Source organism: Lynx rufus, unplaced genomic scaffold (genome assembly GCF_022079265.1).
Source record: "Lynx rufus isolate CCGP_SWC_20201006 ecotype Redwood Valley unplaced genomic scaffold, mLynRuf1.p SCAF_7, whole genome shotgun sequence".
NCBI classification, from domain to species: domain Eukaryota; kingdom Metazoa; phylum Chordata; class Mammalia; order Carnivora; family Felidae; genus Lynx; species Lynx rufus.
The window spans coordinates 135,994,553-136,011,017 of NW_025814889.1; the positions used below are offsets into that span (position 1 = coordinate 135,994,553).

General features: G+C 55.0%; 1 protein-coding gene across 1 annotated transcript; it reads right to left on the bottom strand.

Annotated features, from left to right (window-relative positions):
* Positions 1 to 658: 658 nt before the first annotated feature.
* Positions 659 to 8,973, bottom strand: MCAT (malonyl-CoA-acyl carrier protein transacylase). The gene is made up of 4 exons (XM_047067177.1): positions 8,532 to 8,973; positions 7,111 to 7,198; positions 4,412 to 4,629; positions 659 to 1,442 (listed from the first exon to the last, which is right to left on the bottom strand). Exons 1-4 carry the CDS (start codon positions 8,952 to 8,954, stop codon positions 1,020 to 1,022), a joined length of 1,152 nt encoding a protein of 383 aa, XP_046923133.1. The 5' UTR covers positions 8,955 to 8,973; the 3' UTR covers positions 659 to 1,019.
* Positions 8,974 to 16,465: the final 7,492 nt, after the last annotated feature.

Below are 16,465 nucleotides of genomic sequence, written 5' to 3' on the forward strand. Positions count from 1 at the left end.
CCCTGTTGAGAAACACTGCTGAATTCAAAAGGAGAAACCTATCCAGGATTTGACATGTGCCCACACAACGGCAACATTTCCAGACAAACGCGGCGGTTTCTTCCCGCTATTGCTGATCCATGAAAAAGCCACCGAGAAGCTTAGGATTACCCCTTAGTGTCAGTGCAGGAGCTGCGTCCACAGAGCACCCGCACTTTGCTCCCGCTGTGGGGCCGGCGGGGAAGCTCAGCGAGGCTCGCCCGTGCCAGGCTGGGTCACGGGCGCACAGTAGACGCCTGGCGATCACCGTGTGAAGGGACGCCTGGGGGTGGGGGAGGCAACAGGGCCCCCGGCCAGCCTCCCCAGACCCCTCCCGCCTCGCTAAGGACCCTCTTCCCCACCAGGGCAGGGGCCACTCATTCACAGGCATACGGCAGACACTCAATACTATCTGTCGGGTAAGCAAACGAATGTTGCCCCGGGTCTCCCAACTGCTGAGTGCCGGGGTGGACAGAATGGCTGCCAAGGCCGACTGTGTCTTGAAGCCCTTTGCGTTCGGTGACGAAGGCGCAAAGATTCTGGCGGTGGGTGTCCACGGGCTACCAGGGCAGCGGAGGAGCCCGCGTGGCACCGGCCTGCCTCGTGGCCATGCCAGTGTGCCCATGGCACCCACAGGGCAACAGGCCAAGCCTCCGCGGTCCCTAGGCCCACCTGCCAGCCTGGCGGTGTCTGCCCACTTCACAGAGGCGCCCCGTGCCCCCAGGCAGGGCTGGCGCGGGAGGAGCCAGACCCCGCCAAGACTTCCTGGCATCTTTCCCCCCAGCACCGCACACGTCCCAGGGGGAGAAAAGGAGACGTGCACCCCGCCAGCTGGAGACATACTTTCAGCGCTTTTTATGCGGCGCTCAGAGCACTTTGCAGACCACGCCTCCCCGTCGCTCCGCCCCGGGAGGAGGAAGCCTACAGAAGGGCCGGGCCGGCCCCCCCACCCCCGCAGCCCCTCCTGGGGCCCCTCCCCCCTCCCTCCTGCAGGGCCGGGGCTAGGTCCCGTCGTCCTCCGGGTCCTCCAGAACCTCCACGTGCCCGTAGGACCTCCAGGCCTGCAGGTTGCAGCTCTTCAAGATGCTCCCCAGCTGCTTCCCCGGTCCTACTTCAAAAGTCTTGGGGAACTCCGTGCCCTTTCTCCTCCCGTAGACGGCGTGCATCGTCTGCTCCCACTTCACCGGGGAGACCACCTGCTGCACCAGCAGTTTCCGGATGTGTTTCGGGTGCCTGTATCTGTTCCCATCGACGTTTGAGTGGACGGAAACCAGAGGCTCCTTCATAGCAACCGACTTTAAAACTTGGGCCAGGGGCTCCAGGGCCGGCTCCATGAGGCGGGTGTGGAACCCACCGCTAACCGGCAGCATCTTGGTGCGTCTGAAGTGATACTTGGAGGAATTCTCCCGGAGGAACCGCAGGGCCTGGGAGGAAGGGAAAGGGAGTTTCAGCCAAGGCCGCCCTAGGGGGAGAGACACGGGGGGAGGCGGTCGCCACCGGCACCCGTGCGGTCCCACGCACGGAAGCTGCTACCCCCGCACGCCCACACCTGTCCGTCCCCGCAAACGGCTGTGAAGGACAGGCTCCCTCCCCTCTTTGTTCCAGTTCAAACCAGCCACGCAGCTGGCACCCTGCGAGTCCCCCTCTGGGGCGCGGCCACTCGCACAGCCTACCGTGCAGGTGACCACCGCGGGGCTGGGAAGCGCGGTCCCTCCCAGCGCGCCTCCTACGCACCTTGGGGGCCCAGGGGAAGTCACTCAACCTCTCTGAACTGTTTGCATCCGTAAAACGAGCACAACTGCACCTGCCATACCAGGCTGCTGGGAGGTGACCCGATGGGAGGTGTGAGAGGCTGGGACACACGGCTGGCTTTCAACGATCTGTCAGCCACCCTCCGAAATTGTTCGTGAGCCTCTTTTCTTATACTCCGTAAACCTCAAGAGAAAAATTCGGGAGGCTCCAAGCCTCGTTTCCTTCTATTGGAACCCCCTCTCCCGAGCTTTCTCTAGAGAAGAAAAGAGTTCTGTCTCCCAGAAGCCAAAAGCCTTCTCCTGAAGGGGGTCTCAGCTCAGAAGGGGCCTCCCTGGCTAACCCGCCCAAACCTGGGACTGTTTGCAAACAATGGCATTTGCAAATACTTAAAAAGTAGTAGATATTCTTAAGGGACTCTATACCCTCCGGACACAGCCCAGGTCCTGCCACCCCGAAGGCCCTCCACTGGGATTTGCTGCGGGGCTTCCAGGGCACTAAACCGTCTGTCCGGCCCGGTCTCTCCAGGCTGTCCCCACCTGCAGCGGCTCAGAGGCTGGGCAGCCGTTCCCTAGAAGACCGAAGGGAAGCCTCGGTCACAGCAGCTGTATGACCTTGGGCAGTTTTGCCTTACCTCTCCGTGCCTCAGTTCCCTCTTCTGTGAAATGGGGATAATGACAATAGTTACCTCCCAGGCTACTAAGGAGAACTCTGCTTGGCACATAAGCGCTATATAAGGGTTAGCAGGGATTTTGTAGGCCAAGCCCATCCACGTCCACTGGAAAAAAGTACATAACAGGATGGCTCTTTGTGTCCCCAAAGGGCAGGAAGGATTCGAGTTTGGCTGGATGGCACTCGTTCACCCGTCCGTGGGGCCCTCCCGGCACGAGTGTACTTCGTCTGCCCGGGCACGGCCGACGCAGCCTGTGGCTCGCCGCGTCTCGGTGTCCTGTGCCGGGAGCCCGTCAGCTCAGCACAGCTCAGCACGCTGTACCCGAAGTGTGAACCACGTCTGCGGGAAGCAGTGAGGGGTCGGGCTGGCTGTCACTGCAGCAGACTCCAGCCTATCCTGACAGTTCACATCACCACCCCTCTCCCTCGTCCCCACGCCACTGAGGGGCACCCAGGAGCCCCCTCCGAACACAGGCCTTCCCACCGTGCCCGGACCGCCCGGGCCGCGGTGTTGACACGGATGGCTACTCTGTGGCACTTCCTGCATCATTCGGCATCCTTCCACGCGAGGTCTCTGGACTCATCCAGCTCAAGTCCGAGGTTAGGGCCACAGGACTCGAGGCCACGGCCTCGGTGCAGCGGGCTCTTCTGCGGCTGCCCTTGGCCCAGGCGCCGGTTTAGCAGAGGCCAAGGAGTTTTGTCACATCAGCCGTTGCACGGGGACTGCCTGCTCAGGGAGACCCCGCCCTCGCCTGAGCTCTCTGCTGTGGCCCTTCCGAACCCCCGACAGGGCCAAACCCGGGAGCCCGGGGAGTCGTCATCCTGCGTACCCGACTGTCCGGGAGCTCCTGAGGGAGACACCGGCCCTGACTTGGAGCCCCTCCTGGCCCACTCCAGGCCCTGCCGAGGCTGTTAATGGGAATGAGCAAGCAGCTCCATGATGAACGTGGGGCCACAGTCACTGGTCTTCCCGTCATCTCAGAGCACAAGAGGGACCGTGGCTCTCACTGGTTCAGAGGAGATTCACAAAGACATCGGGCACATGGGCAAGGCCTCACAGGGATGATGGATTGAGCGCAGTCAAGTGGAGGAAGAAGGTTCCAGAATGAGAGAGACCGGAGCTCCATTCCGCCTCCACCATCTCTAAGCACTGGCCGCTCTCTCTGCCTCGGCTTCCTCGTGTGTAAAACATGCTTCTGTGGAGCAGAGACTGGCCGCAGGGCCGGGACGAGTCGGGGAGGCACAGGCCCGTCCCTGCAGCCCCTGGTGGGACCCTGTGCGGACCCACCTGGCATCCCCTGGGCCAGGCCCTTTCCTGTGGTGGCTCCCTGCCTCTCCGCTGAGACGCCCTCCCCCTGCAAACTTACCCTCCCAGCACCACTCCTGGTGGTGCCTCAGGCCCTCTGGCAGCCAGCCTGACCCTTGCTGTGCCCCAAACCTGAGGCCACCTGTTCACGGCTTGTCAGTCTGTGTACCCTCAGTGCTCATTACAGAGGAGCTGCTCGGGAGACGTCTGGAAACACAGTGAATGGAAGGAAGGACAGGAGGAAAGAAAATGAACTCGGGACAAAAACAGACACCTAAGAAAAGACACAGCCGGAGGGAGCAACCTGGCAAGAATGGCTTCTCTGTCGCCAAGAAAGCAACCAGATCAGAGGTTGTGAGAATCGCAGAATTTACAGGAAGGCCCTGGATCATCTGGTCCAGCCCCTTACCTTCCACGAGGGCCAGGTGATCTGGTTATTTGCCCAAGGTCCTCATCTATGCGTGGCAGGGTGGGGACAGTAGCCCAGCCTCTTGCCTCTTTCTGCAGTGCTACCCCTGACTCTGCCCCCTGCTGGCCCTCAAGTACTTCCCCAAGGCCACGGCTGGGCAGAGCGAGCGCCCATCAAGCCACTGCGGGCTCACGAGTGTGGGTGGAACCTTCCGGGCTGGACTGGGGTCTATGAAGGCTGTTCCCATCAACACCAACCTCCAGGTGTCCTGAGATCACCCTGCAATCAGGAAAGAGGTAGCTGGCCACCTCACACACGGGGTTCTCTATGCCCAAAGTCTTGCAGTGCTCCCGGGCTTCCAAACAGGCGAAGGTGAACTTGGACTGAGGCTGGCCAAGGACAGACAGCATCCCACTGGGGACAGCTTCCGAGGCTTCCTGCATGGCCTCAGCTCGGATTTTCACCGCATGCAAACCTATCCGGAGAGAAGCGCATTTGGAACGATCAGGGCACATGAGGAAGGAGGGATGCACAGACCCGAAAGACAAAGCACAAGTTCCACACTGCGGGCTGGAGACGCAGACGGTGGTATCTGTCACCAGTCCACAAGGCCACAGTTCCACTACATCTGTACCCATGACACAGGGGTGGTGCTGCCATCACGGAAAGGGTGGGGGCGTCCTTGGCACCATAGAAATTGAAGCACGGAGCTCCCGGCCTTAAAGCTGGCTTGATGTACAAGGGTGGTTCTTAACCAGGGGTGATTCTGCCTCAGGGCGGTGTCTGGAGACACTTATTGTCACAAGAGTGGAGCGTCGGGGGCCGTTGGGGGGGCATGTGCGCGTGCTACCGGCATCTGGCGGGCGGAAGCCAGCGATGCTGCTTGACATCTTACAGCGCACAGCCCCACCCCGAACATGGAATATCCGGCCCCAAACGTCAACAGTGCTGCTGCTGAGAAGCCCTGGTGCGAAGGAACAGACTGAGCTACACTGCTTTGGGCAAGTCATGACCTTCCGGGTCCAGTTTTTAGTAAAATCAGGATGAGAATATCTCACCTGCCTGGATTGTTGTGAAAACGGGGAATTAGTGTTGCAATAGTGCAGGATTCTCATAAATCCGGCTTTGCTGCCCCCACTTGGGGCTGGAGAACAAGGACACCGCAAGGCAAACAAGCTGAAATGCAGAGCTCCCGGGTCAGTGCAGCTCAAGTGCAAGGTGAGGGGACAGGCCAGGCAACTCCACTGACTGTGACGTAAGAAGGGCCTGTAACCACTGGACGTCCATCATCCTCGTCCTGGGTCTGCTCCCTGGCGGGTGGGGGGTGACCGGGCCAAGGAGAGGGTAAGGGACCAGTCCGGGGTTTGCTGGGACAACAGAGGTGTGAGGGGCACCCCCTGCACCCTTTCTCACGCACGTTCCTTCACTTGGCACATACACTCATTTGTACTGGCTTGCCGGCCCCTTACACAGGTAAGGCTGCGGAGCGGATACAGAGACGGCCTGAGGTAGGAGGTAGGAGAGAGTATTGCAAGTCCTCCCGTGCAGGCATTAAGTAACCATGCAAAACGTCAAGTGGAATAAAACCAGGAATACACATACGCTCTAATCCTGCAAATTATGTGCACATAAAACTACGTACGTATAAAATAGTTTTATTAGGATGTGTGAATATGCAACATTTCTTATCTCTTCCTTAATAGTGCCATAACGCTGCATCAAAGTAAAATGCAGTGAAAGTCAGTTTCAAGTGTATAATTCAGTGGTTTTTGTTGTTTCCATAAAACACCCCGTATCTGCTAAGTAATCTCTCCCCACTTCTCCTTTCCTCCACCTCCAGTAACCTGTCATCTGTTGTCTCTGTGGGTTTGCAAACTCTGGATATTTCATAGAAAAGGGGTCACACAACATGTGACCTTTTGTGTCCAACTTCTTCTACTGAGCATGCTTTTGAGGCTCATCCACGTTGCACATGTATCAGCACTCTACTCCTCGTCATGGCTGAATAATATTCCATGACGTGGCCAGAGCACAACTTGTTCATCATCTGATGATGGACATACGGGTTGTTCCCATCTGTTGGCCATTGCAAATAATGAACACTTTTATGAACATCCGTGTACAGGTTTTTCTGTGTGGACACGTTTTCATTTCCCAGGTATATACCTATGGGTAGAATCACTGGGCCACAGGGTAATTCTATTTGTAACTTCTTCAGGAACACTGCCAAACCGTCTTCTGCAGAGGCTGCACTGTTTTACAGTCTCACCAGCGATGTCTGAGGGTCCTATTTTTTCATTCTTGCCAACGCTCATGATTACTACTACTATTATTATTATTTTAGTTAAAGCCATCCTAGTGGGTATGAGGTGGTATCTCAGTGTGGTTTTGATGTGCATTTCCCCAATGCTGAGTGATGTCGGAACATCTTTTCATGTGCCTGTTGGCCATGTGTATGTCTTCTTGAGAGAAATGTCTGTTCAAGTCCTCTGCCCATATTTAACTATAAGTGAAACAGTTTATGAGCAAAACTCTTAGGAAGGAAAGGAAATACTTAGGAAATAAATACATATTTAAAAAAAAAAAAGAAGTGAAACTGATAGGTTCAAGATCAAACAGTCAGTTACCCTTTTTCATTCCGGGACTGTCTGCTGAACACCTATCACGTGACAGGCACTGTGGTGTGGGAGTGGACTGAGAACACCCAGGACAGGGTGCAGGGCAGGCAAGCAAGCAGAGTTCGGGAGATTCCAAAAAGAAAGAAAATCCCCAAGGAACCCTCAGGCTTAGAAGGGAATCAAGGTGAAGTCTGGTCCTCGGGTTCCCATGCCATTCTCATCTATGTGCTCCTCTATCACCCGAGTGGCTCTAGAATGGTTTCTGGCAGTGTCCTTTGTCCCCAGTTGAGCCCAGCAAGAGAATACCCCAGCACAAAACCAAACCCCTTCCTGGGTACCTTCAGAAAATTCCATGGCTCCGGCAAACACTAGGGCTGCAAATTCTCCCACACTGAATCCGGCAGCAGCAACACAGTTCTCAATAACCTGTGGTGACAGAGGCAGGACATGAGGCCAAGTTCTTGGGGGGGTTCAGTCTGGGGCTCTGCACCTGAGAGCTGGCAGGGTGTGGAGAGGCTCCAGAAGCCAGGAGCCGCTGGCCCGGTGCTCCAGCTAGAAGAGGGCACTCCTCCTACTGATGAGGACCTTTCCTGGCCAGGCAACTTAAAGCCTGCTAGCTGGTTCTGTGGTGAGCTGGGACTCCAACCCAGGGCTCTGGAGTCTCTTGCCTCCACCCTGGAGATGCCCCTAAGGCCCGATGGAGCTGGAGGGAGCTAAGGAGAGAAGAACATGTCTCAGAGTCAGAGCTGGATTTGATTCTTAGCCTGGGAGGGTTCCCTAACTTCTCTGAGCCTCAGTTATCCCGTCTGTGGAATGGGGACAGGGCAGAACCTACCTCACAGGACTACTGAGAAGGTTATGCAAAGATCATGTCTCTGAGGTGCTGAAGCACAGACCTGGCCCAGGGTGAGCAGTTGTTACCGCCACGACTCAACAGGCCCACTCGACTAAGTCTGTTAGTGTCTCTGAGTCACCTTCCCTCATCCACAAAGTAACTGTATTTACCTCACCAGGTTGTGAGCACGGAGTAAAGGGGGTAAAGTAGCAGCTTCGCATTTACTGTTCCGATATCATTAAATATTAACAGCAGTCAATTCACACCTTCAAGTGAAGTGACATTCTCACACATCATCCTCCTCATGATCCTTCATTTAAGGTTGAAGTTTAATCCTTCTAAAATAATTTAGTAATGGGGCGCCTGGGTGGCTCAGTAGGTTAAGCTGCTGACTTCCGCTCAGGTCATGATCTCACAGTTTCGTGGGTCCAAGCCCTGCATCGGGCTCTTTGCTAACACCTCAGAGCCTAGAGCCTGCTTCGGATTCTGCTTCCTTCTCTCTGTCCCTCCCCCGCTCACGCTCTCTTATCTCTCAAAAATAAATAATAAAAAAAAAAGTTAAAAAAACTTTAAAATAATTTGGTAGTCAACAAATGACTAGGGTTATTTAAAATTGCAGCCCAGCCCTCGACTTCCCAACCCCTTTCCCTGCTCTATTTTCCTTTCTAGTACACCCTATGTAACATGCTATGTCATTGACACAAATAGTTCTTCATTATCTATCTCCCTTCCCCGAACACGCAGGCTCCCCTAGGGCACGGATCCCTGTTTTGTTCAGGGCTGTATCCCCAGCGCCTAGAACAGCGCCTGGCGCCGAGGGGGAACTCGGTGAGAATGTGCCCCGTGCGTCATACGTGGGAGCACTGGGACCTGGCAGGTGCGTCCTGGCCTGGCTGGCGGAGCTCGCGCAGGGCCGGGCCTCACCGCGGGCTGCAGGTGATGCAGTTTCTCGACGGCGGCCAGCGAAGCCACGAAGACAGCGGGCTGGCAGTGCACGGTGCGGTCCAGGGCCTCCTGCGGCCCGTGCAGGCTCAGCTCCAGCAGGTCGTAGCCCAGCACGCTGCGGGCGGCGGCGTAGAGCTCGCGGACGCGCGGGTAGCCGAGCAGCCCCCGGCCCATGCCCACCACCTGGCTACCCTGGCCCGGGAAGAGCAGCACCGAGCACTGGCCCGGCGGCCGCCGCCGCGCCGCCGCCTCCCGGGGCCCTTCCTCCGCGGCCGTGGCATCTCGCAGCAGCTCCGCCACGTTCACGGCGCCCGGCGGAGGCAGCGGGAAGTTCGAAGCGCCCCGGCGGCAACCCGCGACCCAGTCCCGGGCCCACGCAGCCCGCGCCACCCGCACGCTCATGGCGAGGCCGCTGCCCCCGGTGCGTTACCGTGGCGACCGAGGCGCAGTGAGGGCGGCGCGGCGCGGCGCGGTCCTTGTCGCATTTCCCGCCGGGCGGGCCGGGTCTTCCGGGGGGCGGGAAGAAAGGTTCCGCGGCTACTGGTTCCGCCCCGGCTCCGCGAGCCTGTGCGGCTGCGCGCCGGGGCCTGGGGTGACCCAGGAGCTCGCGGGAACCCGCGCCGGAGCGAGTAAGGGCGGGCACCGCACAGCCGTCAGCCGGCGCAAGTAGTTATTGAAGGAACGGCGAACGCGCTGAAATACTCACTCTTTCTACCTAGCTTGTGAAGGGCGGTTGAGACGCCTCCACGTTGTTCCTCCTGCCTGATTTCTCAGCAGCTCTGTGCGGTAAGCCAGAGAACAGCTCTCTCGAAGAATCTTGTCTACAAGCCAAACAGGCACCTGTAAGCATCCAATAAGTATCTGTTCCATTGAACAAAGCCCTGGATGTTTTTCAGACCTTAGCTTATTTTGTATGTATGTATATATGCATGTATTTAATTAATTGATTGATTGATTTTTTTATTAACGTTTATTTATTATTGAGACAGAGAAACAGAGCATGAGCATGGGAGGGGCAGAGGGAGGAGGAGACACAGAATCCGAAGCAGGCTCCAGGCTCGGAGCTGCCAGCACAGAGCCCGACGCGCTGCTCTAACTCACAAACCCAGGGAGATCATGACCTGAGCCGAAGTCAGACGGTTAACCGACTGAGCCACCCAGGCGCCCCTTAATTTATTTTTAAAGTAGGCTCCATGCCCGATGTAGGGCTTGAACTCATGACCCTGAGATCAAGAGTCGCTTGCTCTACTGACTGAGCCAACAAGGCACCCCGTGGCATTATTGGCTGATTCAATTTCTCAGGCAACGAAGTGATGGATAGGTGCTATTATTATCCTCAATTTACAGGTGAGTGGGCAAAGGCACAAAGACTGAATGATAGGTGGTTGGAGACAGAAGGGGCATTCGAAGTGGGGGTTATAGGTTTCTGAGCAGTAGTGTGAGTCTGCTCAGGGAGAGTGTAACTCTGACCTCACCCCACTTACCCTCTGCTCCTCTCTCATTTCCTGCCAGCCCAGGAGACAGACAGACACACACACACACACACACACACACACACACACACACACACCCCATAATGAGAAAGATCCAGGTAGAATTACATCAGCAAATCTACTTCAGTGCGTTGGTCCTAAGAATCACATGTGCAAAGCCCTAACTCTCAGAACATCCAGTGCAGCCTTGCTTTTAACAAGGAAAAAGTGGAAATAAGCCATATATTCAACCAGAGGAGATTCCTTAAATGGGTTACGGCAGATCTATATGACCCTGTGGTCATCAAAGATGTGGAGGAGGTTTTCAGGTTAAGACATGAATAGAGCACACGCTGCCTCCAGAAGCCTATAAATCCACAGTAAAGGAATCTTTTAAAGACGTAAATCCGCAAGGACAGGGAGAACAAGAAAGAGGGCCCTTGCAACAGAACTTCTGGAAGCTGAAAAGAAGGAAGACCAGTATTACCTGACTTCGTAAACTCCGGATAGCCAAATCCCTCCTGACAGTGGGGAAAGGTGACCAAGTCCTATTTATCAGCAGACTCCTCAAAAGCTTAGGAACTGGCAGCTTATAGACGTAGGGGTGAAAGAAGGTTAAAATAAAGAGGTATCTTGAAGGTATCTTTGAAGAACAGATCTTTATTTATTTAAAAAAAATTTTTTTAGTTTTTTTATTTATTGTTGAGAGAAAGAGAGAGAGAGAGAGAGAGAGTGCAGGGGAGGGGCAGAAAGACACAGAATCCAAAGCAGGCTCCAGGCTCTGAGCTGTCAGTACAGAGCCCAACACAGGGCTCAAACTCCACAGATCATGACCTGAGCCAAAGTCAGACACTTAACTGACTGAGCCATCCAGGCACCCCGATCTTTGTTTATTTATTTATTTTATTAATGTTTATTTTGGAGAGCGTGAGGGGGGAGTGGCAGAGAGAGGGTGGTGGGGACAGAGGATTGGAAGCAGGCTCTGTGTTGACAGCAGAGAGCCCGACGTGGGGCTCGAACTCACAAACCGTGAGATCATGACCTGAGCTGAAAGCAAGAGTAGGATGCTTAACCAACTGAGCCACCCGGGTGCCCCAAACAGTTAGATCTTTAGGCCCCTCTCTCTCAAGCCACTGAGTGGAACCCCTCCCTCATCTGGCAAACATCCGGGGTTTAGCTCTGGAAAGGACTGGACAGGGACAATGGTGAATGTGGGCACTCTGCTAAAGTGGGTAGGCCGAATGCAGAGATCTCCAGTGCTCTCCCCCACTAAGCTCCCAGAAACCTGGAGCCAGGCCCCTACCCTCCACGGAAGGGACTGAAGGATCGTGGGGAATCTGACCAGTTCAAGAGGAAATCTGAAAGATATTGACAATCCAGGAAGTTCCCAGACAAATGGCCAGACAAGTTCCAACTTACAAACAGAACACACACACACACACACACACACACACACCCCACAATGCATGGGATTCAGAGACTATGGTAAGAGAAGAAAATAATTCTTTTAAGAAAACTCTCACAGATAGTTGAGAGGTAAGAGAAGATGCTGCATCCATGAACAAAATCAAAAAATTATGTATAAAAAAACATTTAGAAAACAAATAAGAATCTCTTGGAAATTAAAAAGAGGACGGCAGGAATGGAACGCTCAATAGAAGGCCAGGAGGAGAAAGTTGAGGAAACCTCACAGCAGGTAAAATATAACAATCCTGAAATCCGAAAATCAAACCAAAACCAAAAGCCCTTGAGAAGTGGAAGAGAAAAGGAAGTTACGGGACCAGCCTAGGAGGTCGAGGATTCTGAGTAACAAGGGTTTCAGAAAGAGAAGTGAGAAAATGGAGGGAAGGAAATCATCCGAAAGAAATTCAATTTCTGAAAAACGAAGGGTATGAGTTTCCCATATGGGAGGGCCCCCTGAGCATAGGCACAATGGATGAAATTAGACCCCCATAGAGGACTATCCGTGTGACAGTCCAGACCTCTAGGGACAAAAGTCTTAAAATCTTCCAGGAAGAACAAAATAGGTCACATGCAAAGGCTCCAATCTCTGAATGACTCCGGCCTGCTCATCAGCCCGGCGTCAGCAGGGAGACTGAATGTCTTCAGGATCTGGATGGATAACGGTCTCCAACTTTGAGTTCTTCCTCAGCCAAGCATCAGTCAACCATGAGATAGAAGGCAAGATTTCTTTTTTTGAAAAAATATTTTTGTAATGTTTTTATTTTATTTTTGAGAGACAGAGCATGAGCAGGGGAGGGGTAGAGAGAGAGAGGGAGACACAGAATCCGAAGCAGGCTCCAGGCTCCGAGCTGTCAGCACAGAGCCCGACGTGGGCCTCGAACCCATGAGCTGTGAGATCATGACCTGAGCCAAAGTTGGACGCTTAATTGACTGAGCCACCCAGACGCCCCTGGATTTCTTTTCTTTCTATCTTTCTTTCTTTCTTTCTTTTTTTTTTTTGAGTTTATTTATCTTGAGAGAGACAGAGACAGTGTGAGAAGGGGAGGGGCAGAGAGAGGGAGAGAGAGAAAATCCCAAGCAGCTCCACACCGTCAGCATGGAGCCTGATGCGGGGCTCGAACTCAGGAAACCGTGAGATCATGACCTGAGCAGAAACCAAGAGTTGGACCGTTAGCCGACTGAGCCACTCAGGCGCCCCTAGAATGCAAGATTTCAAAATGGCCCTTCCTACACAGTCTTCCTCAAGAACCCCTGGAGGATGGGCTCAGCACAAACATGGGTGGAACCAACTAGGAAATGAGGAGCCAGCCAGCAGAAGGGGTCGAGGGCATCCCCGAGGTGGTGGCGAAGAGAGACCCGGAATGATGTGTGCCCCACGCCTACGAGGGCTGCCATCACCAAGACCCTAGCAGTGGCTCTATTGCCTCCTTGGGAACGGAATCCCCAGTGAGCCCGGCCCAGATTCTTGTCTGCACTTGGCCGATCTGGATCACAGGGTGATGAGACCCTCTTGTCCCCTCCATTCCCTGCTGCCTGGCTCAGCTGCCTGTCCCCCCCTCTCAGAAGTGTGCACCCCTACTCCTGAGAGCTGAATACAGGTCCGGTGAGCTCACAAGCAACGAGGCAGAAAAGCCCAAGCCTCTGCCCATTTCCTGCGAAATGCCCGTGTCCCAGCCACAGACGTGCCGGCAGGGGAGCCTCACCCCCAACCTTACCCTCTGCCCCTTCAGGGGCTCTCGCCAATGTTTGTCAGAGGCCCGATCCAGTCTTCCCTTCCTAGGGGTCTTCCCCTGGTCTGACCGTCATGCCCACTCTCTCCAGCCAGTTTTGTGCTGCCCCGCTGTTCAAAGCTAATCAATAGAGTGCTCAGGGAGTCATAGCTGGGTGGTATTAACAGAACTCTAAAGGAAAGCACGGCCATGTTTAACACACAAGTCCAGTTAGAGGTGATCTTGGGGTGGCAGGGAGGAATCAGAATACCAGGAGGCCCCTGGGGCGCTGGCAATCTTCTATTCCTTGACCTGGGGAGTGGACACTCAGGTGCCTTTTTATTTTTATTTTAAAGTGTACACAGCATTTTATATATATTTCTATTTGTAGGGAACACTTCACAATTAAGTAAAAGCACGGTAGGCAAACGTTTGCTAGTGTAGAAAGAGGCTTCTGGTTTTTTGTAAGGGGAAGGAAGAAAAACTATAAAACCATTTACAGCGTGAAGGCATTCTTTTTTTTTTTAACATTTATTTATTTTTGAGACAGAGAGAGACAGAGCATGAACGGGGGAGGGGCAGAGAGAGAGGGAGACACAGAATCGGAAGCAGGCTCCAGGCTCTGAGCCGTCAGCCCAGAGCCGGACGCGGGGCTCGAACTCACGGACTGCGAGATCGTGACCTGAGCCGAAGTCGGACGCTCAACCGACTGAGCCACCCAGGCGCCCCCGTGAAGGCATTCTTGTAAAGGAATGTGTGACGCCCTTAGAAAAGGGCGTGGACAAAGTCACTCACTGAAGTATGGGCAGTGTTTTGCTCTAGGCGATGGGTGAGTAGGTGGCTTTATGTTTTCCTCTGTGCTTTCCAATTCCTTTACAATAAATGTGGATTTCTCATGGAATAAAGTAAACTCATAAATAACATATAAGGAAATACTGTGCCTGAATCGCGCTTGGAATTGGGAAGCTGAGTGACACATCGGTTAAGAGTGCAGATCCTGGGGGCGCCTGGGTGGGAATCCTGACTCCATCGCTCTGGCGCTGTGTGACCCCGGGATGTTCCCTCCCCTCTCTGAGCCTGTGAGGGTGTTTTCCATGCCTCCTTCCTGGATCGACTGAGGCCAAAGGTTGGGTTTGGTTGTGTTGTATCCTCCAGGGTTCAGCCCAGCGCTGGGCACCTTGCAGCGCTCAAGATACAGGCCAGATGCCCTGGAGAAGCTCCAAGCTCGGTGCCGTGGAGTTCAGAGGTCACTGCCCACTTAGAATGGGGGTGGCACAGAGTTGGGGTTCTGGAAGAGCTTGCTGGTGCAACACTGGAGAGCAGTCAGACTCGGACACGAAGAGGTGTCCAGGTAGGGGCTGAGGGGTGCTTTGGCAGGGACACAGAGGAGGGAAAGGGTGGGGTAGTCGGCTTGACCCCATTTTGACAGGGCCTCCGGTGCCAGTTTGGACTGGATCCTAAGCAGCTGGAGGGTCCTCAGCAGAGGAGGGCAGTGGAAGGGACCAGAGGGGAGCTGGGGGCCAGCTAGAGGCTGCGGCTGCTGCTCAGAGGAGGGACGGGGACAGTGGCCCAGGCTCGAGTGGGGTCTGTGGGGCTGGGCAGGAGCGAGGCGGAAGTGATGGGAGGTTTCCAGGCACACCAGGTGCGGCATCGCGGTCTGCACGAAGACCTGCAGTGTGAGCCCCTCGGGCAGCGGCTGGCCCCTCCAAACTGCAGGGTCACATCTGTGAAAGGTGTGCGCACTTCACACAAACCTTGTGTGTTTGTTCTCAGTCCCTCCCTCTGGCCCTGGCAAGCAGCAGACATGTGGGGGCAGAAGTCTCTTGAGCCTTGAGCCCCATGTGTAGTAGGGGTGAGGCTGGAGGGAAGCTGCATCGTCTCCTCCCCACGAGGCTTCCGGGGGAGGTGAGCGGGCCACTTGGCCAAGCCACAGGCACCTCTTTACAGGAAGTGGGTGAGGGCTGCCTGGCAGCTCGCTGGGAGGTGTGCCCAGACCGATTTCATCAAGGACAGCAGTCACAGGACCAGCTGCCACAATACTTTGAGGGACCCAGGAAAATGTTTTCATTTCTTTTATTTTAATTAACTAATCAGTTAACTTATTTTAATTAACAAATTAGTTAAAATATTTTACTTTTTAATGTAAGCGCTACACCCCACATGGGGCTCGAACCTACAACCCTGAGATCGAGACTCACATGCTCCACTGAGCCACCCAGGCACCCCACCTTTTTTTTTTTTTTAAGTAGGCTCCCCCTGCCCAGTGTGGGGCTCAAACTCACGACCCTGAGGTCAAGAGTTGCATGCTCTACCAGCCAAGTCAGCCAGGAACCCCTTGTTTTAATTTCTTTTAAAATCAGAAGAAAAAGAAACAATGTAGCCTGGATTATACCTGTCTTTTTTATCAAAGCAATCAAAGGAGGAAGGGGCTGCAAAGGCCCAAATCATTTGTGCTGCAGCCGGGAGGCTCCAAGCTACTGTGGTTGGGGAGAAGGAGCTATATAGTTCATGTTGGTCCCCCGAGGACCAATTTGGGCAACTTTGGCTCCTGCAGGCCGAGCGTCCCTCGGCCCAAGGACAGACTCTTGGCTTCAGGAATAAAGCAGCACCTGTAGATGAGGAGGTGAGGGGTCCAAGGCCTGGGGCTGGACATGCTGGGCCCATCAGGGTGACTCTGACAAACTGGAGGTCACCTCTGGGCCGTGATGGTTGCAGTCTCCCCTCACTGAGTGCCAAGCGTCTGCAGGGCTCCCTGCCCACATTGCTCTGTGGCATCCTCATTAGTCCCGAGCTGTCGTGCCCATTTTACAGATGAGGAGATGGAGGCGGAGAGAACCAGTCACAAAGCGGCTGAGCCAGGACTAAGAGTCCAGCCTGCCTCGTGCCCGGGGTACCAGTTTAAGGAACTGGGGTACTCTTCCGGGGATGGGGAGCCAGGGCTACTGTATAGGGGTGTTCGGGGCTTTGCTATCAGGGGGCGTAATTCCCCTCCCCGAGGTCGGGCCCTGTTGCCCCATTTTATAAACGGGAAAGGTGAGGCTCAAGAAGAGAAGCGACCTGCCAGCCGGCGCAGCCGGGAAGGTCGCCATGGGAAGGACTGGGGCTGACGGAGGCTCGGGCGCAGAGGCGGAGGCGGAGGCGTGCCTCGCTGGCGGGAAGGAGGCAAAGGGTGAGCTCTCCGGCGGCTTCCAGCCAAGCGGGGCGGAGCCGGGGCGGGGCGGGACCGGGGCGGGACCGGGGCGGGGCCTCGCGGCCGGGGCGGGGCGGG

What these genes read in the sequence shown, in the direction of transcription:
- MCAT (XM_047067177.1), bottom strand. Translation starts at nt 8,954, where the DNA reads ATGAGCGTGCGGGTGGCGCGGGCTGCGTGGGCCCGGGACTGGGTCGCG. An exon ending in TGCATCACCTGCAGCCCGCG is followed by an intron (nt 7,199 to 8,531) that starts GTGAGGCCCGGC and finishes CTGTCACCACAG; the next exon opens with GTTATTGAGAACTGTGTTGC. An exon ending in TGATCTCAGGACACCTGGAG is followed by an intron (nt 1,443 to 4,411) that starts GTTGGTGTTGAT and finishes CCTTCCTCCCAG; the next exon opens with GCCCTGCGGTTCCTCCGGGA.